Source organism: Momordica charantia (genome assembly GCF_013281855.1).
Source record: "Momordica charantia cultivar OHB3-1 chromosome 4 unlocalized genomic scaffold, Mcharantia_2.0 BLBB01000004.1, whole genome shotgun sequence".
Lineage (NCBI taxonomy): Eukaryota > Viridiplantae > Streptophyta > Magnoliopsida > Cucurbitales > Cucurbitaceae > Momordica > Momordica charantia.
This window is the reverse complement of record NW_028275162.1, coordinates 1849212-1872983: the sequence shown is the minus strand read 5'-3', so window position 1 is coordinate 1872983 and position 23772 is coordinate 1849212. Positions and strand designations below refer to the sequence as shown.

Here is a 23772-nt window from a genome sequence, read left to right as displayed (position 1 = left end):
CTTCAAGATAACAGAACAGGTCACATATAGCATTTGAAAAGAAGAAGAATGGTAAGAGACCATCTCAGTAATTGGGTAAAGAGTTGGCTTATCTTTGGAGATGTATGTAATATAATTATAAGTATTATTGGCCACAAGGGGTATATGCAATCATACAGTATAAAGAAGAGATGTTACATGGAATAAAACTGATCCTGTCTGCATTCTCCTCGGCGATACAACTTCACCCGACTATAGTATAGTTTTCCTTTACTAAGATATTACTCCAAATATCTAGATCTTATCAATATCTTCATCCTCAAACTCAATATAAGCATCACCACCACCTTCATCGTCATCATCCATACCTCCAACAATACCCTCGTTGAGACGTGTATTCTCAGGTAGCTCACTGTAAGCTTTCAAAAGCCTGGCTTCATCAGGCATGTATTTGAGAATCACATCAGCCTTGTCGTCCTGATACTCCCGGAGACCAACGAGAATGATATCCCCAGCTGCAACAATTCATTTTTTTTGACCGAATCACCTCGTTTCGTTTGTTTGCTTCGGTACATGTCTCTCGGGGACTTGCTTAAGAATAAGAAAGAGGAATCTCATGTAAATACCATGGAATAAGGTTTGATCCTATTCATGGGGATTCCGTAAATATTCCATTCCAAAAAGAGAAAGTTCGAAACAATTGGGATTTTTTTGGAGATAATCCAAACCTTCTTGTGCATTTTTCCCCGAATATGGCAAAGGCGTTTAGTCCCATCAATACACATCGCTTCGCACCGGCCATTGCCTAGCATTCGGAGAACTTGGGCATATTCTTGCCCATCTTCCTTAAACACAAGCTCCCGCTTCTCATCATCTGCCTCATTCTTACCTCTCTTCCTATTCTTTCCTCCCTTTCCCTTGTTCTTTGGCATGATTGCAGATTATGCTACCAAGATAATGGAAAATTAGCCACTAGGAACCACCACAAATACCATAAACATAGCTTCACAAACTAAACCAGAACATGATGAGTGTTTGTAACCATGTAAAAGAAAAAATCACTTGCAAAATCTGAATTAATTATGAATATCATAATTAATAGATTTTCCGAAAAAAGGAAAAAAAGACTATCAACACATATGAGTGATTATGACTACACTATGCTCATGTGACCATGTGGGGTTAACTAGCACAACAGATCATTTTCTTTCAGCTTTCTGATAAAACTCTTACTACTATAATCGTTTGACGTAATCAAATTGGCCCAAAAAGAGGGCAGTGAAAGAAAAAAGTCCATCAAGTACTCATAGAATTTCACCATTTTACATGCGATACAAACAGTTTAAGACTCCGAAACCAAAAACTGATACGTCACAAGGAAAATCCAAAGTATTCACTCGAAGTAATGAACTTATCATCATCTTCAACCCCGAAAAAAAATAGGAAAAAAAAACACCAGCAGAAAGAAGAATAGCTAACGAAGACAACTATTCATAGAAATCCCTAAAATCGACATGCACGGATACTGCTATGAATTTGAAGGAAAGAACAACCGAAGAGTACCTTTCTTCGAGCAGAGGATTCAGTCGAACAAGCAGAAAAAAAGAAAGAAAGCTATCTAATCTGAGGAATAAGAATTTCTTGTTATTACGGTTCTTCACCATGGTAAAGAGAATCCGCCGTGGATCGGGTCGATTTTTGGTCCATAAAACCACGAGTTCGTGGTTTGAACCCATTTCTATGATCCGTAGAGGCCCAAGAAGTTGGCACGCAGGAAGATTTGTAGGTGTAAGTGGTTCGGCTCGGCTTGATTTTGGATTTGAATGGAAGCCAAACCAGCCACAAAAGATGGCAAGTCGATAACAAACCAATAATTTATCAGTTCGGTCTTACGGTTTAACTGATTGAGCTAGGTGAAGCATTGCGGCTCTCTTGAGATTCCCTCATTTGAGATCTCTAGATAAGAAGGATTAACTTACTCTTGCGACAACTTGATGCATTATCTCTCTTCATTCTTTTGAACGAAATGTGACAAAAAGAAGAAAATATGTGAACCGACCATTTGAGATCGAAGGAGTAAGAGTAAAACTTTCTATCTTTTAGTTTGTTGTTGGTTTATGGGCAAAGTTTAGTTTAGACTCGACCAACTTTATTTCTTAAAATGTTAACGACGGTTCATAAAAAGAAAATGTTAACGACGGTTCATAACTTTTAAATGGTTCTGATTGATTCTATCATTTGCACCTTATCTTTTAAAAAAAAATATACATGGTTTAAACTATAAATTCATCTAATAATACTTTAAATTTTTACTAAATTTAATACATAAACCCAACAATACCAAACAAGACAAAGTAAATACAAGTTAATTCAATAATTCCAATAAATAAGACACCAGTTGCTTTTCTTGAGGTGGGATCTAACCTCAAAATTTTTAACTTAAGAAAACTTATAAAAAAAAAATAGTAAATGGAAGATAGAAGGACTTGAGAAGACTATAGAGCCCAAGATTGATGACCTGAGGAGGCCCAGTTATGCGCCACAAAGAAAAAGCCCATATTCTGAGAATCCCAAATGCGAGTGCGACCGCAAAATTAAATTCTTAGGGTTAGGGTTTTGGTTCCTGGGTTCGAATTTATTCTCCATTTGCACGTCGTTCACTCTCATCGGCAACAGGGTTTCGTTCTGTTACTTCAATTTCCATGGCGACGGCAGCAGTCAATGCCCCGGCAAAGAGGAAGCCGGTCTTCATAAAAGTAGAAGAGCTTAAGCCTGGTACGAGCGGCCATACTCTCATCGTCAAGGTGGTGAGCTCCAAAAATGTGAAGATGGTCAATAAAGGTGGACGATCCGCGATGCTCACGGCTCGCCCTCAGCAATTAACTCGTATCTCTGAATGTCTTGTTGGTGATGAAACTGGTTCCATAGTCTTCACAGCTCGAAATGACCAAGGTACGTGTCTGTGCAGCCCTTGAATTGTTTGCGAGTCGAATTTTTCTCCATCTTACGGGGCTGTATCTGTTAGATGCTCCTACATGCTTGCTGAAATGTTTCTGTATGGTTGCTATTAGCCTCCTTTTCCTTGGATATTTTTTAGAACATGTGGCTCTTATATTGTGGTCTCTTCCTTTCTATTTGAATGTTTGAAGTGATTGAGAATTTTTGGAACAGTGAGTTATCTCTTTCGTTTGTGAATTTCATCTCTTTTCCGCTGAATTATGTATTCTTCTCTGCAGGTTGTTTTTTAACTCGAAAATAGAAACTTTTTCGTTGATATTTGAAAATTCCCTTTAGGGGGTATTGCAAAAAATTACCCATCAAAGAAATCTCTCAACAATAATTATCTAAGCTCGAGGACTCTGCTGTGCTGAATTACCCTGAATCTTTTGTTCCTTTCATCTGTTTTTGAATGGTTATGTTTTCTTACTTTATATATATCGAAATTGGGTGTTGAGATAATTGCACAACAACGAGTGGTATCAGAGCTTGGTTCCGATGTATAACAGTAAATCGATGGAATTCAAGAAAACTTCAAAATGGAATTAATAAGGTTTGAATTCGAAATAGAAATACTTTTTGGGCAGAAGACTTTAATCTATGGAGGAAGATCATGTGTATGACTGTTGTTCAAAATAAGTTCGAAACGAGTTCTCGAGCTCCCGGAGGTACGGGGGATGTTATTGGTCAAGATGGAGCTCATTTTTGTTCATCTCTTGTAATTCAAGGAGCTTTGAGATAGTGGATTAATAAATTGTTAATCATGTGGGTGTGGACAATGCTTTGTTCCTTTATGTCTCGTACCTTAATGTTGCTTTTGACTTAAAATCTGTTGTTAGTACAAGACTACAAGTGCATAGCCGTTTCTTTATTTCATGCTTTTGGTATCTGCTTGGTATTAAGAACCTATTTCAATCCTTTGTGGGTTATGGTGGAAAGAGGATGGCGAACAACCCGTTCACTATCATCTATATGTTCCAGTTTTACTGTTATATTCCCCCTCCCAAGTTCAATGCTTCTAATGTTTTGTTGTCTAAACAAATGGTCGTAATTTTTGCAGTTGATATCATGAAGCCAGGTAACACCGTGACCCTGCGGAATGCAAAGATTGACATGTTTAAAGGCTCGATGAGGTTAGCAGTTGATAAATGGGGACGAATTGAAGTTGCCGAACCAGCTAACTTTGAGGTTAAAGAGGACAACAATCTCTCTCTGGTTGAATATGAATTAGTTAACGTTGAAGAGTGACTTCAAATAATGCGATGTTGATTTATCATGGATTTACTTTCTATTGTGTGGTGGAGGACTGCTGCTATTAACTGGGATACAGTTTTATATAGCAACACAAATCTTGCTGAAAGGGTAATATTAGCTGATTATTGCTGGGACTATAATTTGGATCTGGAAAGGGAAGTGCAAGTCCTACTTTCTCATCGTATCAATTGGAAAAGTAAATAGAGGGTTTTATCACTGCATATATTTGTTCTGTTAGCTTAATTTATGGTGAAAAAACAATTGTGATATTTAACTTTGACGCAATAATAATGTGTACTGAATTTACATTATAACAAGAAACTTTATCTTAGAATGCAAACTTGCATATAGCTCAACTTTGATAAATCTTTCCGAGTTCATATGATTAATATTAGTATATAACAACTTTTAAAGTGGTAAGATATGAAGTACCTACATTGCCTGAGCAATGATAGAGTAACATACAAGATAATATAAAGACTGCTAGAGAAGAATCCTCCAAGTCTTACCTCAGTAAGCATTTTTATTTCACGATTGCAAGATAACTCTATAAAGGAATTCAACATAATGGTTCTAAGCCTTCATTTTCAGATAAAACTCAAATGTCTGTCTACTGTAAGATCTTCCTATACATTCTAGTAGTCCATAGTTACACAAGTTAAGAATTAAAGATATGCAAACTTGACTGAGTCAGCTCATGGAAAACCAAATCCCTGTGCATCAGCTCATCTAATTTATCAGCGGGCACTGTCACAGTGTGTAACTCTGCATACAAAACTTTCTTGGAATCCCCTCGACCATTTATCACACATCATCATTGAATACTGATCAAACACTACAATTAGTAACCTCATATTTAAGATCAAGTACGTGGATGAGATATTCGTGTCCGTGTAACATGCAAGCATGACAAGAACAACAAATTCATAACTTACAGTGGGATGAAAGCCATTTATTACCAATTGTTTCTTTAGCTTTGGCAAAGTTGGATCCTAGTTCATAATGCAGCATTTAATCGCTATCTTAAGACAATAAGCTAAACATCGTTGATATGAAAAAAGTAGCAAAAAAAGGGCAAGATAAGATATTTGCCCAATCTAGCCAAAAGAGCAAGAAAGCAGTTGGGAAATATACTTGGCCCAAAATACTGGGATTGGTTCAACGAGGACATTTGAGCTGAATCAGTCGGAGACTATTTGGAAAATTGTTTTCAAAATAGTTTTCTATTTAAGATTTCAAACAGTTTTAGGAAATTGTGAATCGTGATTGAATCATGAATGAATTATAAAAGCTAACCCCTTGGTTCTTCCATATAGTTATACACTCCCTTTCACTACATTCCCCCCTCTTTTTCATCCTGCACTATAAGATCCAAATTTAAAGGGTCAGGTGTGTAGATCACATGTTATCCTCCATTGTGTTGTACATCACAAAGGCAATCCAAGTAAATTATAAAGCTGTTCAACGAACACAGCACATTCAATTTTCCGCCAACAAAAATCAGAAGCCCAAAGAATAACCTATCAGTATAACAAGAACATTGAAGAAGTAAAATTCACCCTAGCAAAGTTTCAGAACACGAAAACATATGTTCTTAGCCCATAACCTAGTCCGATCCCGAGGAACTACTGGAAGAACAAGAAGAGACTGAAAGTACCTTCTGAAAGCCAACCATAACTACGTGGAGAGACAGAAAGCATTGAAGTCATCAATGCCGAAGAAGTAGCCGAATGGAACGGAAGCATCGACTCCACACAGAAGCTCATTTCCACAGGAATCCTTCATCGGAAGAAGAAAAAAAAACATAAAAAACGGAACAATTAGCTTATTTTTCTACTCATTTCAACAGAAGTTTCCAATTCAATGTTGGCACAAGTGCGTGCCCTATTCTCGATCCTCAGTCGATGCTTGTATACTCGGAAGAGTCGAAATCCGATGCTTTTGAGCAAATTACCTTACAGCACATTGAGAGAAACTTGGTTTAGTCGAAATGCGAAATGGTGAACGAGCTGGGGCTGCTCTGGCTCCGGTGGCCAGACGAGAGGTTGCCTTGAAACCTGAGGCGGAGCAGGATCGGAAAATGGCCCTGGCGGCGGAGGAAGCCATCGGTTAATCTGAGAACGCGGCGAAAAATTGTCCAGAGCCAGCCACGATGAACAGACTTCCGTTCAAGATTTAGGGCATTCAAATGCTAAACCCTGCCGCCGCTTCTCGAGAACAATGGGAGTTTCTCCATTTTTCTTTCTTTCTTTTTAATTACCATATTTGTTTTATGAATTTTTCAGTAGACTTACACCATGTTATTAAATATCCGTGAATATTTTCATAGATATTTCTAATATCTATAGGTTAGACATCTACCGATAAATCGAAATCTTTCTCGTATTAATAAAAAAATAGATAGACAAAATATAAAAAAATATCAACAATAATATGTACACAGTATTAATATTAATTATTTTAACTTATTTTAAAATAGAAAAATAGTTATTGGTTAATCTAAATATTTTTACGATTTATTAATTTCTCTAACTTTAACATAAATATCTATCTACGTCAACATTCATTTTAGTTCCTATACGTCGTCGGAAACATTCATTTTATTTTAACTTCTGTACTTTTAAAAAATAATCAATGTATCTCTATTAGCAAAATTAATTACACAATGAAAACTATATCATAATTTTTAGCAAGTAAAATGTTACCTTAAAAATAAGATCACTTTACTTTTTTTTTTAAGTACAAAGATTGAAACAAACATTTTAAAAATATAATAACTAATCGAAAGTACTATGAAAGCAAAAAAAAAAAAAAAAAAAAAACCACCTTCATTAGTAATTTGCGAACAATACATATGTTAGAACACATTACCACCCTTACAAAGAACAGAGAACATCTTGAAAGCTAAGAACAGAGAACATCTTGAAAGCTTTCGAGTATTACGCAGCAATATGCTGATTTGCTATTATATATTAAACTTTAATCTTTAAGAAGTTGGAAACTAAAACCAGTCCTCATGATCCTAGTGGGTATTACAGGCTCTATATAGTTCACGAACATTTAGAAGACTAGTACAGAACCGAAATGTGATCAGCTTTTAACAAATTCAAGAAGAGAATATGTAGCAAGCTGAAAAAAAAAATTTACTCACTTTATCAGCAATAAAACTGTAGAAAAAACTATAGCAAATAGTTGATCTGACAATCAAGAATTTGTACAATGCGGCAAAATTTTGATTCCTTCTCTCCAACTGTAAGTCGAAGTCATGAGATGGGGTCTTCGTGAAATCTCGTGAGCTCATGGTGCCTGAAAGTGCCATAATGTTAAGTAACTTACCGCTCATGAATTGTTTGAAGCTCGGGAGTTTGACTGTAACAATTTTGAACTGGCACGAATAACTGCAAGCAACCAGCAATACCCCCTCCTCCTCCAGGTTCATGGTTAGTTTACTCAACTTCTTTGATAATTCTTCTCTTACGGAGCGGTACAGTTGAAATACTTCCTGGAGCGCTATGAGCTTTCCTCCTCTCTTCCTTCCTTCTTTCAGCATCGATAATAGTGCGCCGGAGGGCAGCTGCTTTGAATATCGGTTTTGGTAAATGCCTATGCCTGCAGTTACCAACACAGAATAGAAGTTTAAAAGATCTGTTTCAGGATAGGAAACTACAGTTACAATCAGTAGTGTAGATGGAGACGAGGAATCCCATTTACAATAGTCATTCGTCTTCAACAGAACGACACTAACAGAGCATGAATGTTGGTCACGGTTCTTACCTCACAATCCGCTTGACCTCAGGAAGGTGCTTATAACGATTCTTAATAGCCTCTTGATATTCATGCTTTCTTTTCTCCCTCGGAAGAAGCTGCAGCAACATTAATTAAAAAGTAAATAAAGCTGCTATCAACTACTTATTACAAACATCAACTATTACAATATCAGAAACTATGAAATACAATTCACTTTAGACTAACATCATTCGCCACCTAATTTAAATCTAGTAATTTTCATGCAGGCTGTACAGAGTAAAATTGATCAAATAGTTCTGACAATAGAAAGGAATTACATTTTGGTAAATACATAAGGTATTAGATCAGAAGAGAACTAGTAAAATAAAAATGGGATTTAAAAATTAACAAATCCAGATCGAACAAGTGCAGTAGTTAGCAAAAATAAAGGGGAGAGGTTCTTACAACTCCTAATTGTTCAGATGCTTTAGCCTTCCAAAGCCGAAGGTTAGTGTCATCACTCCCTGATATCACATAACTTGCATCACAGCTGAACTTGACGCAGAAGACCCTACAAACACCAAAGAGGAGGCACAAAATAAAATATCACTATTCATATTTGAGAAGTCACTTGAGATTTATTAGTTAAAACTAATAGTAACTTGGAAGGCTTTGTGCTTCGATCAAATGATAAACTTAAACATAATGAACCAGGAGCAAAAGCTAGAATAACAAACAAACCTTTGCATCCTTTTGGTATGATATATCTCACGGCTGTGACCCCCATTATACGGGAAAATTCTTATCTGCAAAATCAATCACATGATGGGTTCAAAACATATCTCAAAGTACAATATAAAAGTTGAACATAACCAGGGCTAGAACTCACTGTTCTATCATATGAGCCAGTAACAAATTCTCGACCAGTTGGTGAAAAATCAATATCCATTCTGAAAAGAACGAGAATAATTTTCACATGGGTTTTATAAAAATGAAGAGAAGGAGTGGCACTATTAAATTCTCATAAACTAAAATCACAAGTCTGTATCTTACACTGCAGAAACATGGTCTCTGTGCACACATTTTGCCTCATCGAGTTTCCTAGAATCGTAGCTATAACAGTTGCAGTCTTCATTTGCCTGGAATGCATAAAGTAAGAGGCACCATGCTGAAGGGAACAAAGTACTATTGCATAGATACTAGATAGAAAATCTAAAGTCCTGGTAAAATACTCAATAATCAGGTATGCTCTAATCAATTTACTACACATTACAAGAAAGAAAGATTTTATTATCATATCGAATGTATGATGATGTAAGCAATATGAGCAAAAACTTAGACAACAATAAGTTCCATTCATGTGCTTACAGCAGTGAAGTTCATTGGCTCCCTTGGATTCCAACAAATAGAATTTGTCTTTGTCTGTCACAAAAAAGGTACCCATAAGAATACAAGAAACAATGATAAAAAATTTCTTCTAAACAAGGAACTCTTTTGACAAACTCACACCATCATACCCTCATAATTATTTTCCTTGCTGGGGATGACATGCGCAAATCATACAATGTAATGCTCCTATCACTAAAAGAAAATACAAAGAACCACGTAGAGGGTTATTACTCTCATCATACAATGTTAAAATTTTGCAAAAAAATGAACTAATTAGCAACACGGAGAACACCACTACTAGCTCTAAATCTTTCCTTTTTATTTTTCTGACGATAGAGAGAGCTTGTTCAAATCCACACTACATGAAGGCAGATGAATAATTACATAAATTTAACCACCGAAAAACTTCAGCCATCCATAAAATTTGATGTTTTTGTTGACATTAGGTAATAACAGAGGGAAAAGAAAAGGTGTGTTTGCATGAATGCCTCACGATACCAATAGCAACTATTTGATGTTTTTTAATTGAATATTTACAGTTTCATGCCATGGAGAAGTAGAATAAACATAAAGCAAAACTACCAATGTAACTTTCACTCCTCGGGCTAAAAACAAAAGAACTTATTAGCTTAAAATTTTTTTATGGTTAAAAATTTGACGTCTCATGTCTAGCAAGAATGGAAGAAAAAAAAATAAATAACAACATATCTAGTCCAAATTAAAAAGCACATAACATGCATATCTAGTAGAAATTAGAAAGCACATAACTTTAGCCCTGAACTCCTCGAGATAGAAAAGAACAAATCTAGTAGAAATTAAAAAGCAGATAATATGCATAGACCATTACCAGGTAAACTGGATAATGTATTATACAAATAAACATGTGGTGGTTTAGCCAAGACTGATCATGCGTACCTAGCTGATGTTGCCAGGACATTGGATTCTCCAGGACTAAAACGAACAGAGATTACTGAGTCTGTTCCCCACTCAAAACTGCTCACAGGTTGAGACCTATAACAAAATTTCAAAAATATTTCAATATATGAAAAGAAAAAATAAATTACTGAATAAAATGTAATGGTGTTAATTGATAAATACCTGTTGTGGTCCCAAATATCTAATTGAGCACCAGCTGTAGCAAAAAGAGTTCCATCCCACTGGTGATCAACAGCCCTATAAAACAAAAACTATGAACTCAGAATCCAAAGGAAACTAATATATATGTAAAGCAAAAGAAATAGCTACCTACACCAATGTCTAAATTTAGAACCTTACCAGAAAGCATTCTTCCAAACATAAACTGCCAGAGGCTGAATGTATGGTTTCCAAAATGTTAGTTGGGGATAATATAAAGAATTCAAGCATTAAAGTTCGCAGATAAATCAAGCCTCAAGGACCCACCTCAGAGGAATTATCTGAGGACTCGTACAAATTCAGAGTAGGAATTGGAACATTCCACAGCCTGACACTGAAAAGAAAAAACAAAGCAAGTTTGGTTATCAAGTAGAAAACTATAACAGCCTAGTATTATACAGTACAAAGAATTGAACATCTACAAAATGGTGCCTTACGTGCAATCTGTTCCACATGATATCAGAATGCGCCCATCGGTAGATGACGTCAAGCCACGAACAGCACCTCGATGTCCAGGAAACTGACAAACTGTTCGCCTATAATGTATGCAGTTAGCATTTATTATTGGATTTGTAATTACAACAGAATATCTCTTAAGTTTTTTGGTCGTGATAAAAATACAAAAGTGCATACACCAAAAAATTGGAAGATATCCATCCCATTACAGTAATGGCATTACCTGTTAGCTATATCCCATAGTCGAATATCTGTGGACATAAAGAAAACAACGAAAATAAAGTCAGAAATAAAACAACTATAATGCATGAGAAATTATATCACTATTTGAATGCAGCAATAGTAGTGTAGTACTAATGAATATTACATAAACTGCTTAAAATGAAAAAAAAAAAAAAATACGTATTTTGACAGTTGACTACCCCGACACCACCGCATCAAATGCCATATGATGCAGGCGAAGATAAAACAGAAAATGAACTTTTAAAGGAAAATATATATAATTGTAGAAAGACTCGATGCTGGAAGCAAGAAACAACAAGCTGCTGCAAATTAGAACTTAAGATTCTTGTATGAGGTTCCAACAACAGTACACTCAACGAAAGGTTACCAAAAACCACAAGAATCTGACACGCACACACAAAAGAGGAAATTTTTTTAGAAAACTTCCAACCTAACCTCTGTAAACTATACGAGTGACAGACACAGGAACAAAAACAAAGAGAAAAAAAAAAACTAACCACACTAACCTAGCAGCTGAAATGTTGAATAAATTACCTCCATCCATCGAACCGGAAAATATCCCTTTCAAGTGATTAGGATTCTTTCCCATACAAGAAACAGAGTCCAAATGCCCATCCATTGCTCCTATAAATGGTTTTGCAAACATCTAAAATATTGAAAGCAAAAGAACATTTACTAATTTTGCGAAATTTCCCAACGACTCAGCTAGAGTGAAACAAAAGTTTCAAATCATAACATTACCCTGTCCAATTTCGCGGCATTAAGAGCACGGACATACTCAACCGCCTTCTCTTGCGTTCGGAGACTGGGGTCGAAGTTCCGAAATACCCTCTAATGGAAGTGAAACAAAGTCAATTCTCGGAGCAAGAGAGAAATTCAACCGGAAAACTAAAACAACTTCCACGTATAATATGCGCGGACTAATCACCTGCAGGTCTTGGCTTCTTTCACGAGTGAACTCATCAGTGGAGCGCGAAATCACCTTGACCTTCATCCTTGAGAGAGAAGAAAAAGACTCAGAATTGCAGGGTCCGGTTCATAGAACAATCAACGTTGGTAAGAAGAAGAAAGAGAGAAAAACCCTAGGGAGATGGAGCACTAAGGTTGAAGAAGAAGGTAAAACCCTGCGCAACTGTCCTGAGATGGGCCCAATTTACTAGAGAAAGGCCCAAACACATTAAGGATGGCCCAAATTGAACATATTTGTAATTTTTTCTGAGCCAGTCCGAGCATAGCTCACAGGGCACATATTGGTAAATGGTTTAATCCCCCCTCCTCCATTAAATGAACTCAAAAGAAAAGGTATGATTTCTTTATAATGGCTTTTTAGAGTTTAATTCTATTAGTCATGAGCTTTGAAAAATTAGCATAACTCAACAATCTATTCATCAACAATCTTTGCAGGAGGTGGAATGTTCTATTTCTCACGCTCAGTAATTGTAACGATACTAGAAAATACAAAATTTTGAAAAAATAACCACACACATTAGTAATCTCTCTCAAAAATTGCCGATCCAATCAAAAAATAAAATTTTAATTACATATTTTAAACTATTAATATGCTTCAAATTACTATGTTTATTTACATTTTCAAAAAATTAATTAATTATATTTCTATTTTATGAATTCATTAACGTATCAACTTTATTACTTGCCATTTATTAAAATTTGAAGAGAGCTACATCCTACCAGAGATTATTTGTAATTATACTCGAACATCTTTCCACTCAATATAATCTAAACGAATCTAGTTCAATAGAATTACCGGGTTGAATATCCCACCCACAATTGTTGAATTAATAAAATAAATAAATAAACAAAAATCAGAAAGGTACATCACATTAGGCCTAAATGTCCACAAAGTCAAGTAGAAGTCCCCATCTCCATCCCCAACGTTTCTTAGTAGGAATTTTGCACAGATAGAAGTGAGCCAGCCAAAATACTGTCCCAAGGGAAAAAAACAATGGCAAGGCAAGCATAGCAACGCTAGTCAGTAACAATCATACCATTCCAAGGTGGGATTGAACATCCTCATCGTATCAAATTAGACTAAGCAAATGAAGAGTTTCTGTTCCCGAAAATCAATACAAAAAGATCCCGGAGTCGAGGGGAACTACATATTAACCATGAAATATAACTATCACAAATTCAGGCACATCTCATCATTCGAACCACGGGCGCTCATCAAAACTAACAATGCACTGCTTGGATGAGGATTGAGACAAGCATAACTAAACTCCAACCGAACTGCATCAAGTTTTTGCCCTCCAGCAACGTCCTGGTTAGAACTCGTATCAAGCAGAAGTGATTTCTCCATTCCTACTAACAACGGCTCACTACTGTTCTTCTCTGTAATCTGGGTTCTCCTTTAAGACGACGAATCCTTCTAGGATTGGCGAAAGCGGAATGTACCTGAAATAGATATAGCTAGAATTAGCTCACAATTAACCAAAGTTGAAAAGGCAGTTACAAAAGCTAAATGGGGGGTAGTTAGAGTACTTCTCAGTGGCCAGTTCTGCTCTGTCACCAGCAGCAAGAAGAACCGGGGTTGAGTGAGTTTGAAAACCGGTGATTGTCTTTGGACGACCAGCCTGGCCAACGACATCAACAGCCTGACCCACTCGAACCGGTACTGAAAGAGGTTTGAGATTCTCGTCCACAGTCAACAACATTCTTGGCTGTCGGGCATTATACTTAACAGTCAAAAGGAGGGAACAATATAAAACCAGAAAATAGGATGACAAGAGAGGTAATCAACTAAAACTGACCTGCATTGCCAAGACAAGATAGTAGAGCACATAATGATACTTTCCCAGGATGATGGCTTTCATATCAAGACATGCGTGCAAAGTAATTATTAATCCTGCAAGCGCGGTCCTGTAAAGAAGAGTATGTACTTCAAAAAACAAGATGACATATCATGGAACTACTTCCAAAAAGATAAACCAACAGATCTGATGTTCTCAGCAAAGTAGTCACTTACGGTGATAATAAGAAGCGATCAGAATGATAAGGATTCAGAGTTAACAGGCCCTTTCCCAAATGTACAAGCCCTTGGGCAATCCTAACCTGCAAATATTTTCAAAGCAAAAGGATCAGGCACTAATTCTTCACACAAAGAAGAAAGAGAACTCCAAAATGAAAAATTGCATAAGCATCATTACACAGAAAAGAAGGCTTGCGTCCTTGTAGTAATAACTTGAAAGATTTCGAAGCATGCCAGCTATTCTTGCATTATTGGTTCCCGCACCAATCAAACCTAAGGAGATTACTGCTGCCTGTGACATCCATGTAAGAATTTTAACATTGAACTTCAACAAAAGTAATGAAAGAACACAAAACTAAGCCAAAAACTCTTCTCTTACCATCGCTACTTCTGAATCTGTATCATGGCTCAGTCTGCTTAACGTGTCCATAACGTTAACCTGGCCAAATTATCCAATCATACAATTAAATTTAGCATCAAAGCATCAGCACTTAAAACCATCTCACCAAGAAACTTAGCTTAACTCTATACAGGCTATACAGCATCCCTGCTAGTAGTAGGAATTTGTAGCATACTTCTCTTTATTAGCATGTTTGCAGCATACTTCCTTTTGTAGGAGTGCTTGCAGCAAACTTTAAACATTACTATTAACTGTTTACATTAAATTATAGAGTTATCACCCTTGCTATTACTATCTTTTTCCCGGCTGGCAAAACTTATTTGTATAGTTCAGAAGTTAAAGAATGGATCTAAGCGTGATTGGTTCCTCGTAAAAGAACATCACACTGACCTTGGGGTTTGAAATGCAAAGGAGACCAAGAGCCAAGGGGACAGCCCGACGAATATTTTGCTCCCCATACTGCAAAAGATGCTCTAATGAACGAATTGCCATCTCCAGACCCAATTCTTCAGCCATCGCCACCATTGCAATTCCAAGCACAGCAGGCCCTTGGTGGGTTTCACCCTTCTCAAGATGTTGGGAACAATGACCAAGAAGGTTTTGAACCTATGTGGGAAAGAAATAGAAAGTTAAGTTTTATTCCAGGCACGATGTGTATAAATTAATAAACTAAAATGCCTACCTTCAAGACATTCCCAGTTCCAGCATACGCACAGGAAAGCAATGTCATATCGCAATGTTTTCTGATTTTCTCGTGAAATGTCTTTGAAACCTCTGCTGTGGCCTCCACACTTTCCTGTTAGAACCAAAAGAAGGGAATTACAAAATAGGAGTTGCAATTTCCTCAAAACACATTGATGCCTAAAGTCTCGGTTAAAGGTCAAATATGAACAAACAGGAAATCAATCATAATTACTGGTACTACAAGTAATGTATTCATAACAGAATGCTGGCACACCTGCTTTCCAAGGTATAGAAGACCAAGGCTAAGTGGTAGAAGGCGAGTTAAGGCATCCCCCAATTCAGATTCACTTCGATCCATTAATGCAAATATAATTGCCTGAGCGACCTCCTCATTGCAAGAGCCAAGATAGATCAAGCCCAATGAGAGTGCAGTGAATGCAATCACATCAAGTGAAGCTCTTGCATCATTTAGTATAGGGATCAGTTTTCGCCGTAGCTGAGAGAATACACAATACAAAAATATCGATTAGGAATGGGGAAAAGGTCATTGAACTGTGTACAGTGCGGGAAAAAAGATCATCAAAAGGCTAATTCATTAATCTAATAGCCACTAAACCTACAAAGAGAAAGAAGAGAGATGGATAACCTGCTCATTTTGAGTACCAGCATATGTAATGCCTAACCCCATTATTGCACCTATTCGGGTTGATGCATCTTCTTTGTCAACATATTCGATTAAGAGTGCCAATGCCTGAGAAGAGGAAATACAAGGTTCAGAAGAAAATGAAACGGATCCCAACATTCTGCACAACAATGAAGAAAGACTCACAGGATCACAATCGTGCTTGATAGCACAGTTAACAATACCAACTCCCAGCAAAGCACCAGCAATAACATGGTTATCATTGCTGTGCAAGTATTTGTCAATTTGAGAAAGTCCAGCATCCACGTCCCAAAGCAAAATCATACCCTGTGGTCATGAAGATAAATGATAAGACAAAACCAGATGCTAAACAAAATGGAAAGACAAATGGTGTAAAGGATATCTTACCAAACTTGCTGCAGCACTCATCTTCCCATGCTCTTTATTTTTAAATAACCAGTTTCCTGAAGAAGCACCACTGGCTGCATCTGCTGGAGCTGTCATTAACTTATCCTGAAATGACAATAACCAATGTTAACAAGATCCAAGGTGATATTCCACTTCCTCAGTACATTAATTGGACACCTTTTACCTGACCAAAGCCAGCATTCACAAAAGCATTGACGAAAGTAGCAGCCAAATTTTGTCTAGCTGAATCAACACTTGCACCAGCACTAGCCCTGCCATCAAGCAAATGTGCCTGAAATATTTCAAGGAAAAATGGGGGAAATCAGTATAAATAGAATTTGGATGTAACAGTGATAAATAACAAAAATAAATATACAGAATTTTGTGCTGTGGATCAGAAGAAAAAGACCAGCTCAAATGAGTCACAGAAAACATCAACGAAATTGATAAAAATCATTTTGTGCAAAACAACAAGCTAAATCATATCAACCAAAAATCATTTTGTGCAAAACAACAAGCTAAATCACATCAACCAACGTAAAGAATCCAACAGTTTCAATGAGATATGCAATTCTTCCCAAAGATATCAAGGTAAGAAACAAACAGCTGTCCGATAGAAATCAATTAAAGCAAAACTAACAGACAAACCACAATGTACGTTGTTTGAATGAACATAGCTAACAGCCATCTACAAGTTGTCCATCTAGAGATGAACACTCCAAAGCTACTAAAGGATCACGAGTGATGTACATTAGTAAAATAAAAAATGAGATGTTTAAAAAAATTAAAAAGAATTCTAAAAGAAATTAACATCACGTCTGTTGTACATTACAATGAATGAATATCGTTGGCATTGGCATCGTCAATCGTTTTAAAAGATTAAAATACACCTAAACAAGAAAAATAGCTAACTAAAAGCAAAGGATGCGGAAAAAGAGCACAAACCAAGGCACGTGCAATGATTATTATCCCAAATCAATAAAAATAAAAATCCACAAAGGTACCAAGGATCATGTGTACTTCCAAATTATCTTGAAGAGAAAAATACCCGTACCTTATAGATGTCTTCTGGAGATTTAGGCTCCATGACCTCAATATCACGAGCAAGGGTGAGATAACCTTCATTTAGTTTGGAATTGTTGATGATATCCTGCAGTCCCTCTCTATCATCGTCATCTGCACACATCTCCTCATCGAGCTCAAAACAAATGCCCTGTATGAAAGAAATATTGGTAGTTATAAAAGTGAAACAAGTTTATCAAAGGGAAAAAAGGTTCTCTAATGGTACAAAATTAAAAGATAATGGTCGGCCACAGATCAACGGGTCATGTCAAACATTCATAAATGCTTTACGTCTCAAAATAGTCCAGTAATCAACTCTTGATAGTGCAAAGTAATATACATGCACCCTAATTTATTACACAATCTGGTAACTCGCCCAACCATCTCTTAAAGCAAAAAAGAACCAAAAAGGGCAATATGGCCAAAAATACACAATTATGAGCCCCACACTATAAGCATTATAATCTATAAACAATAAAAAAGAATTATAAAAAAATATATAATTATATTATGTTTAAAAAAGAGCAGTAGAAACTGGCAAATAACACCAACTACAACAAACCCATAATGAAGCAAATGGAAAAAAAAATCATAAAATAATAATTTAGTGCAAACAAAATGTCTAACGTCGCATCAGATTCAAGGAACCAACTATAAACTTCATATCCTATAGATTATCAAAAATTTACCTGTCGAGCGAGTATGTAAGAAAATTGCTTTTTACGCTGCAAATCTTCACAGGATTGATATATCTGCCTGACATACTGACCACAGGCATATTAAATGGTTAAAAAACAGAAACAAAAGGAAATTTTAACGAGATTTTCAGCACAGTTGTATGGTTAAGTAGTTCAAAAACTAGCTATGTAAAACTCGAAAAAAGAAATCATTAAAATTCCTCATCTTTCACCCGGATACAAGGATGAGACCTTTTACCTTCTATGATATAACATAATAATACTCATGGCCCAAACTGATGTTAAAGAGCAGCACAAATATTAAAAGGTTAAAGTAGAGGGCAAACCTGCAAGTTGTCAAGGAATAATGCAATCTGAAGTGCATTGGTATATTCTTCAAATTTAAGGTATATCATATATGCAATATCCAAAGCTAGCATGTCATCGGGTCCAGGAAGATATCTGTGATGTTAGCAAAGTGAAAAATCATAATCAAGAAGATCGATTCAAAAAACAGAAAAGGAAAAACTAAAATTAGTGGAGGTTGTTAGTTCACGAATATTCATATATACACAATAACTTTTTTTAATGGAAAATCATGCTTTTATTGAGAAGATATGAAAGAATAGGTAAGGGCATACAAAAAGACAATCTAACAAAAGTCGAAACAAAAACTAAACTAATTATACAACAAAGGGATCCAAGCCAAAATAATTGAGTATATGAAAAATTATAAAAATTCTTTAAGATCATTGCCCAAAGAGAGGCATTAGACCTAACAACAAACCAAACCTCTCCCAAAACTTCCCAACCCCTCTAAAAATCCTACCATCACAAGACTAAGACCCACAAAACCACAAAAAAAAAAAAAAAAAAACCAGCACCCCACAACACTTGGACTAACCATTAACCTATTCAAACTTGCAAAGTTTCTCACAGAAGGTAACATATTCATTCATAATCTAAACCATACTCTTTAAAAGAGTGGTAAATGAAACATAACTAGGGTATTCTTTAATAACCCATAAGAATCACTTAAATCTTATAGCATGATAATTGATAAAAGAAAAGTAATATTCTGAACTTGGTAGCTATATGACTCACCCCAAGAAAACTGAGTAGACACTACAGAAATTAATATTATATATTTGCAATGCCAGCAGCTACTACCCCACAGCCATAAACATCACAGTCATCCATTATATTCTTCAGACAAAATAATAGACACACTTCAACCAAAAAAGCAGTTACAAACTTGAAACTGAACTGTTCACATCGGACTATATAGTTCCTAAAAAGATAATAAAATTGAAGAAAGTACAATCATATAACTACGAGAGCACAAGAGCTCGAAAAGAAAACCTAGGATGATAAGACATACTTGGCTGAACTGGTAAGATAGATACACGTTCTTTTGAAATTTGTACTGTCAACATGCTCTACTAAAAGATCAAGATCTTCAACCTGGTATAAGTCAAATGGATAATCCAGTCAGCCATACTCCATACAGGATTCCCCCTCCCCCCTCCACAAAAAAAAAAAAAAAGAAAGAAAGAAAAGCATCTTACCTCCATTAACAGATCAACAGCTTCAGGTTCGGCATTGTGCTGGAGATGAATAAAATTAATTAGAGATGCAAATTTTATCTACAGACAACTTTAGCTTAGTGTGAAAAGAAGGTTCAAATAAAATTCATCAATCTACTTATTATATAGACATGCCTTCATGTGAAAAGCAACAATTTCTTGAACAAGTTCCATCAGATCATCAATGGGGGCTTCTTCACCCTGAAACAAAGAAAGAAAAGAAAGCAACAGTAAGTACACCTCATTTTTAGTACCAGAAAATTAAATGTAGAGTCAGCCTACTGCAATTCGCAAAGCATAAAGACAGAATATTAATGTTATAATCTATTAATTAGATTGAAAAATTGAAAAAAGATAGTTGATGCATATTCTAATAGAATTGTTCATAACCTGTCGCTTGGTGTATTCCTGAGCAATCTCTCCAGCCAAGTTCCTGAGTTTACAATATATTTTAAAATAATGAGTATAATATAGATAATACCTTATAAAATCTTTTTCCCTAGAGCCATTCTGGACCAAAAACCATGTTACAAATGTCGAATAGCAGTAGAATGTTGTGCTAACCGTAGACTCACCTTACATACTCATGGCCCCATGAACCAATATCACCTTCTGAACCTAATAATCTGTATTTCAGGCTTTCCTGATAAAATTTGGCAAGCAATGATTTATATGTAAGTGTACGAACAAGTAATAGAGCTAGGATAAGACATAAGCATAGACCATAAAAACACCTGACATGGAGACGCCAATAACAAAGAGAATGCTCAATACACATGATAGTCAAACAAATAAACTAAACAAACAAATTGGGTCAAATATTAAAGAAATCAGACAAACCCGTTCTCCCTCTGCAGACATTGTCAGTGCTAAGACTGATAGTATGTCTGCCAAGTATTTCTGCAATTGAAAAGGAAGTGAAGTTACAAAATTTTTTTAAAAAAGAAATCAACAATGGGTGACAATAAATGGACATGACCATTAGAACAACCTTTAAATCCGAGTCTGCCATTGTTTCATAATAAGCTTTCAAAGTTCCATAATGTGGGCGAAGGAACTTTAAAGGCTTTGGAACAGAAGTCATGGAGCTTGTTGAGGTCCGTATTTCCTGCCTAGAATTAAAATTTATCAAATAAGTTCAAAATATGAAACCATGAAATAATATACCCTACACATAAACCTATTCAACCTGATATGCCAATTTATATTACAATTGAAAACCTCTACGATCAGTGTAAGACACCTCGAAAGTAACAATTAAAGTATTAACTGAAATATAAATAATAATGCGAACCTCATACTCTCAAGGGCAACTTTCTGCAACCCAGGATCAGAATCCTGAACTCTCTCCACGTACAACTCCAACTGTTGCTTCAAGGCCAGATCCTCTTCCGACTGTGCACACAATAACCAACATCAGATCAATATCCAACAGACTACGGGGAACATAAGGGAGAAAACTAGCATCGTAAACGAACTAATCTAATTATTCCCTTTGCCTTAATTTGCATAGCAAATAACTAACTTCTAATAAGTACAGAACTGACTTAAGCAAACTTTAGTAGACAAATTTCAGAGGAAATCAAAAACATTATACAACGAAGCCATCATCCGTCCAGTTTTAGTTCGGACTCTCTGAACCTAGCCCGTAACAAGCGAAGAATTCAATTGACCATACCAGATCCTCCTCCTTCTTGTCGTCCTTCTTCTTTGGGTCCTTCGATGGGACCTTCAGAGTAGCCTCCTCCCGTTGGGAGCTGTTATTGGCACCGCCACCAGCTGAGCCATTTGGGTCACGCGCCATTGTGCAGAGAAAAAGTCTAACAGAATCAAAACCCTCGAATGGAAGCGAAAGAAGACACAGAAGGCAGACGAAGACGGAGAGCAAGGGGAGTGAACTATCAGTCACAGAATTCGAAATGGAAGAAAGGGTTCCTGGTAAAAATGGATTGTATCTTCCGCAGAAGAATATAAGCAAAAGCGAAAAATTGCTTTTCCTCCTGAGCAAGAAACTGCAACTGGGGTGTGTAGGGGGTTTTCTGTGCCCCGAAGACGGGTCGGGTTAAATCCGATCCTAATCTGATGGGCTCTCTGTGGAGATCTTGTGGCCCAATATGCGAAAAGGCCCAAACGAAATAGGGCCCAACAGCTGACCCAACAAGGTAGACGTTGGGTAGCCCGTTGGTACTGGGCTCGTTTTATGGGGTTTAGCCCATAGAATCATCGGCCTAGAAGCTGTGATGTGCCTCGTTTCGATATGTCGCTCTCGTCTAGCAATTCACCTATTTTGCTTTGATGAGCGAAAAAGAGGAAAGTGTCAATTTTTGTATTGAATATATAGACCGTTGCAAAAAATATACATATGTAATAAACATTTTATTTCATTTTGAAACAATGGTATAATTCATACTTTCTTTAAATTTATCAATTAGAAGAACATAACTAAGAAATTCATTATCATCCCATAAACTATATAATTCTTCTTCTACTTTTTTTTTTCTTTTTTTTTTATAAAAGATTAAAGTAATAGAACAGTTCACAATGAACTAAATCCATCAACCACATTGGAAAATCTTCTCCTCCATTGTGCTTCCACCCTAGATTGCCTCCTTCATCTTCGACTCTCTTCGCAAGCTCGTTAACCACCAAATTTGAATCATTCAATGCATGTTGTATCATCAGGCCCTTGTTGTTGACACGAGTAAAACAATGTATTCAATAACTCAATGTATTTCTATAAGGCCTCATTCTTTATCATTCAAGATATTTATGACTCGTAGGCAATCTGATTCCCAACAAATCGACAAATTCTCCTACTTTGTAATCGTTTTTTGTCCTTCACATATGGTCATGACTTAAAAAATTTTGATGTCTTGCTTTTGAACAATCGAACAACTACCTGCTAAAATTGTTTCACCTCGCCAATTGCGTATAATCCAACCTAGAACGTCGCACCTTTGAGCGTCATACCAGGATGCATCACAGTTAAGTTTCCAACAATTTATTGTGGGCGAAATTCAATTTTGCAACGTATTGTTGTGCATTTCGTTCATCAGGTATCGATTCCGGCCCTTCGAGTCTCTGATCTAGTAGATGCTCCATAGGCATAAACCTTAATAAAAATGGATTAGTGCATAGATGGTCTATTTAGGAATCATGATTACCTAAAATGATGGAAAAGTATAGAATTTACCCCTTTGTCATGAAACAATCTCTATTTAGATGGTACCCATGACACAAATTACTAATATATATATCACCATATTAAATCATTATTAAAATATAGAATTGGTAAATCATTATTAAAATATATTAAATCTTTCAAATTGTGCAAATTAAACTTTCCAAAACTCAAAAATCTCAAACCCCCCAAATATTTGTAATCTCCGTTCTTCTCCCTTGATTTTCTTTCATTCTTCCGACTGTCGGGCTTCTTCTTCCTCTGAAATCTTCATTCATCTTCTTTGACATCGTCTCTTTATCCGGTGTTCAATGGAACTATAATCGGGGCTCTCGCGGGTGTTCGATTTCGTTGTTATCGCCCACTTGAGAATGATGAATCTCACATTTCTGTTGGTAATAACGGAGGAGAAATCGGGGGTTGACCCATCTTCAAGCTTAGGCAAGAACCCCAAATCTTGACATACTTGGACTCAGAGGCGGTCGAAGGTGTGGCCAGAGGAGACCACAACTGGTTCCGCCATTAATGAGTTGGAAATCGGGCACAGACACTCTTGGGGATATTCTTTGGAGCGTCCGGGCTTGGATTCTGATGGAGATATGTGGTGAAAGAGCGAGAGTTTGAGCCTGTGATTACCAGGCCAACCATGTTTGAACACAAAAAGGGGAAAATGGAGAAGTTTCTTCAAAGGTAAGAGAATGGGCAGGCTGAAAATGGGGAAGTTTGAGCATGAGCATTTCACCTATTACCGGTAGTTTCTACTAAATTTAGGTTTCAATTTTGGACATAATCAAGGTACATTTCTTGCTCTTTGGTCCTATTGCTACTGCCAAATATTATTTGGCATATACGAGTATATAGTTCTGATTTTTTTTGTTTAAAATAGTGTATATGTGAGTATATATAATATAGTGTTTATAGTAGGATATATATTGTAACTCAAGTTTTATGTATCTAGATATATACC

The 23772-nt window shown here is 36.3% G+C and overlaps 5 protein-coding genes across 9 annotated transcripts; 1 reads left to right on the top strand and 4 right to left on the bottom strand.

Moving 5' to 3' along the window:
• Positions 1-8: 8 nt before the first annotated feature.
• LOC111007531 (eukaryotic translation initiation factor 1A-like) lies at positions 9-1696 on the bottom strand. Its single transcript, XM_022279930.2, has 3 exons — positions 1543-1696; positions 701-925; positions 9-500 (listed from the first exon to the last, which is right to left on the bottom strand). Exons 2-3 carry the CDS (start codon positions 909-911, stop codon positions 274-276), a joined length of 438 nt encoding a protein of 145 aa, XP_022135622.1. The 5' UTR covers positions 912-925; positions 1543-1696; the 3' UTR covers positions 9-273.
• Positions 1697-2577: 881 nt separating this feature from the next.
• On the top strand, positions 2578-4451 carry LOC111007815 (uncharacterized protein At4g28440). Its single transcript, XM_022280317.2, has 2 exons — positions 2578-2931; positions 4037-4451. Exons 1-2 carry the CDS (start codon positions 2682-2684, stop codon positions 4222-4224), a joined length of 438 nt encoding a protein of 145 aa, XP_022136009.1. The 5' UTR covers positions 2578-2681; the 3' UTR covers positions 4225-4451.
• A 260-nt stretch (positions 4452-4711) lies between these two features.
• LOC111007816 (protein NUCLEAR FUSION DEFECTIVE 6, mitochondrial) lies at positions 4712-6514 on the bottom strand. Of its 3 annotated transcripts, none has more exons than XM_022280318.2 (3): positions 6185-6514; positions 5888-6009; positions 4712-5222 (listed from the first exon to the last, which is right to left on the bottom strand). In XM_022280318.2, the coding sequence occupies exons 1-3, from the start codon at positions 6334-6336 to the stop codon at positions 5155-5157; spliced, it is 342 nt and encodes a 113-aa protein (XP_022136010.1). In that variant the 5' UTR covers positions 6337-6514; the 3' UTR covers positions 4712-5154. The 3 variants fall into 3 exon arrangements, with proteins under 3 accessions (XP_022136010.1, XP_022136011.1, XP_022136012.1); XM_022280319.2 differs by having other exon boundaries at positions 4712-5592; positions 6185-6513; XM_022280320.2 differs by having other exon boundaries at positions 4712-5054; positions 6185-6512.
• A 655-nt stretch (positions 6515-7169) lies between these two features.
• LOC111007962 (WD repeat and SOF domain-containing protein 1) lies at positions 7170-12281 on the bottom strand. 3 transcript variants are annotated; one of them, XM_022280519.2, is made up of 17 exons: positions 12107-12281; positions 11920-12009; positions 11713-11824; positions 11159-11186; positions 10917-11015; positions 10747-10813; positions 10621-10655; positions 10444-10518; positions 10261-10356; positions 9474-9537; positions 9325-9378; positions 9010-9095; positions 8846-8906; positions 8698-8762; positions 8422-8527; positions 8005-8093; positions 7170-7839 (listed from the first exon to the last, which is right to left on the bottom strand). In XM_022280519.2, exons 1-17 carry the CDS (start codon positions 12170-12172, stop codon positions 7677-7679), a joined length of 1356 nt encoding a protein of 451 aa, XP_022136211.1. In that variant the 5' UTR covers positions 12173-12281; the 3' UTR covers positions 7170-7676. The 3 variants fall into 3 exon arrangements, with proteins under 3 accessions (XP_022136211.1, XP_022136212.1, XP_022136213.1); XM_022280520.2 differs by lacking the exon at positions 12107-12281 and having other exon boundaries at positions 11713-11802; XM_022280521.2 differs by lacking the exon at positions 12107-12281 and having other exon boundaries at positions 11685-11824; positions 11920-11942.
• An 884-nt stretch (positions 12282-13165) lies between these two features.
• LOC111007628 (26S proteasome non-ATPase regulatory subunit 2 homolog A) lies at positions 13166-21642 on the bottom strand. The gene is made up of 25 exons (XM_022280046.2): positions 21303-21642; positions 20919-21019; positions 20616-20736; positions 20465-20524; positions 20200-20267; positions 20015-20057; positions 19760-19825; positions 19607-19645; positions 19420-19502; positions 18386-18500; positions 18051-18125; positions 17354-17512; positions 16484-16591; positions 16300-16404; positions 16078-16218; positions 15895-15999; positions 15523-15744; positions 15247-15360; positions 14955-15170; positions 14544-14603; positions 14343-14456; positions 14162-14247; positions 13947-14055; positions 13678-13856; positions 13166-13590 (listed from the first exon to the last, which is right to left on the bottom strand). Exons 1-25 carry the CDS (start codon positions 21426-21428, stop codon positions 13515-13517), a joined length of 2691 nt encoding a protein of 896 aa, XP_022135738.1. The 5' UTR covers positions 21429-21642; the 3' UTR covers positions 13166-13514.
• Positions 21643-23772: the final 2130 nt, after the last annotated feature.

Excerpts from the sequence above, each read along its gene's own strand:
- LOC111007815 (XM_022280317.2), top strand. The coding sequence starts at position 2,682 with ATGGCGACGGCAGCAGTCAATGCCCCGGCAAAGAGGAAGCCGGTCTTC. Across the intron at positions 2,932-4,036 it reads CACAGCTCGAAATGACCAAG|TTGATATCATGAAGCCAGGT; the intron begins GTACGTGTCTGT and ends TAATTTTTGCAG.
- LOC111007628 (XM_022280046.2), bottom strand. The coding sequence starts at position 21,428 with ATGGCGCGTGACCCAAATGGCTCAGCTGGTGGCGGTGCCAATAACAGC. Across the intron at positions 16,405-16,483 it reads TGAATGCTGGCTTTGGTCAG|GATAAGTTAATGACAGCTCC; the intron begins GTAAAAGGTGTC and ends TTGTCATTTCAG. Across the intron at positions 14,248-14,342 it reads ACGCAAGCCTTCTTTTCTGT|GTTAGGATTGCCCAAGGGCT; the intron begins GTAATGATGCTT and ends AAATATTTGCAG.
- LOC111007816 (XM_022280318.2), bottom strand. The coding sequence starts at position 6,336 with ATGGCTTCCTCCGCCGCCAGGGCCATTTTCCGATCCTGCTCCGCCTCA. Across the intron at positions 6,010-6,184 it reads TTCTCTCAATGTGCTGTAAG|GATTCCTGTGGAAATGAGCT; the intron begins GTAATTTGCTCA and ends CTTCCGATGAAG. Across the intron at positions 5,223-5,887 it reads TTATGGTTGGCTTTCAGAAG|GATCCAACTTTGCCAAAGCT; the intron begins GTACTTTCAGTC and ends ATTATGAACTAG.
- LOC111007962 (XM_022280519.2), bottom strand. The coding sequence starts at position 12,172 with ATGAAGGTCAAGGTGATTTCGCGCTCCACTGATGAGTTCACTCGTGAA. Across the intron at positions 12,010-12,106 it reads AAAGAAGCCAAGACCTGCAG|AGGGTATTTCGGAACTTCGA; the intron begins GTGATTAGTCCG and ends CACTTCCATTAG. Across the intron at positions 9,096-9,324 it reads AGCCAATGAACTTCACTGCT|GCAAATGAAGACTGCAACTG; the intron begins GTAAGCACATGA and ends TATGCATTCCAG.
- LOC111007531 (XM_022279930.2), bottom strand. The coding sequence starts at position 911 with ATGCCAAAGAACAAGGGAAAGGGAGGAAAGAATAGGAAGAGAGGTAAG. Across the intron at positions 501-700 it reads AATGCACAAGAAGGTTTGGA|TTGCAGCTGGGGATATCATT; the intron begins TTATCTCCAAAA and ends AAAAATGAATTG.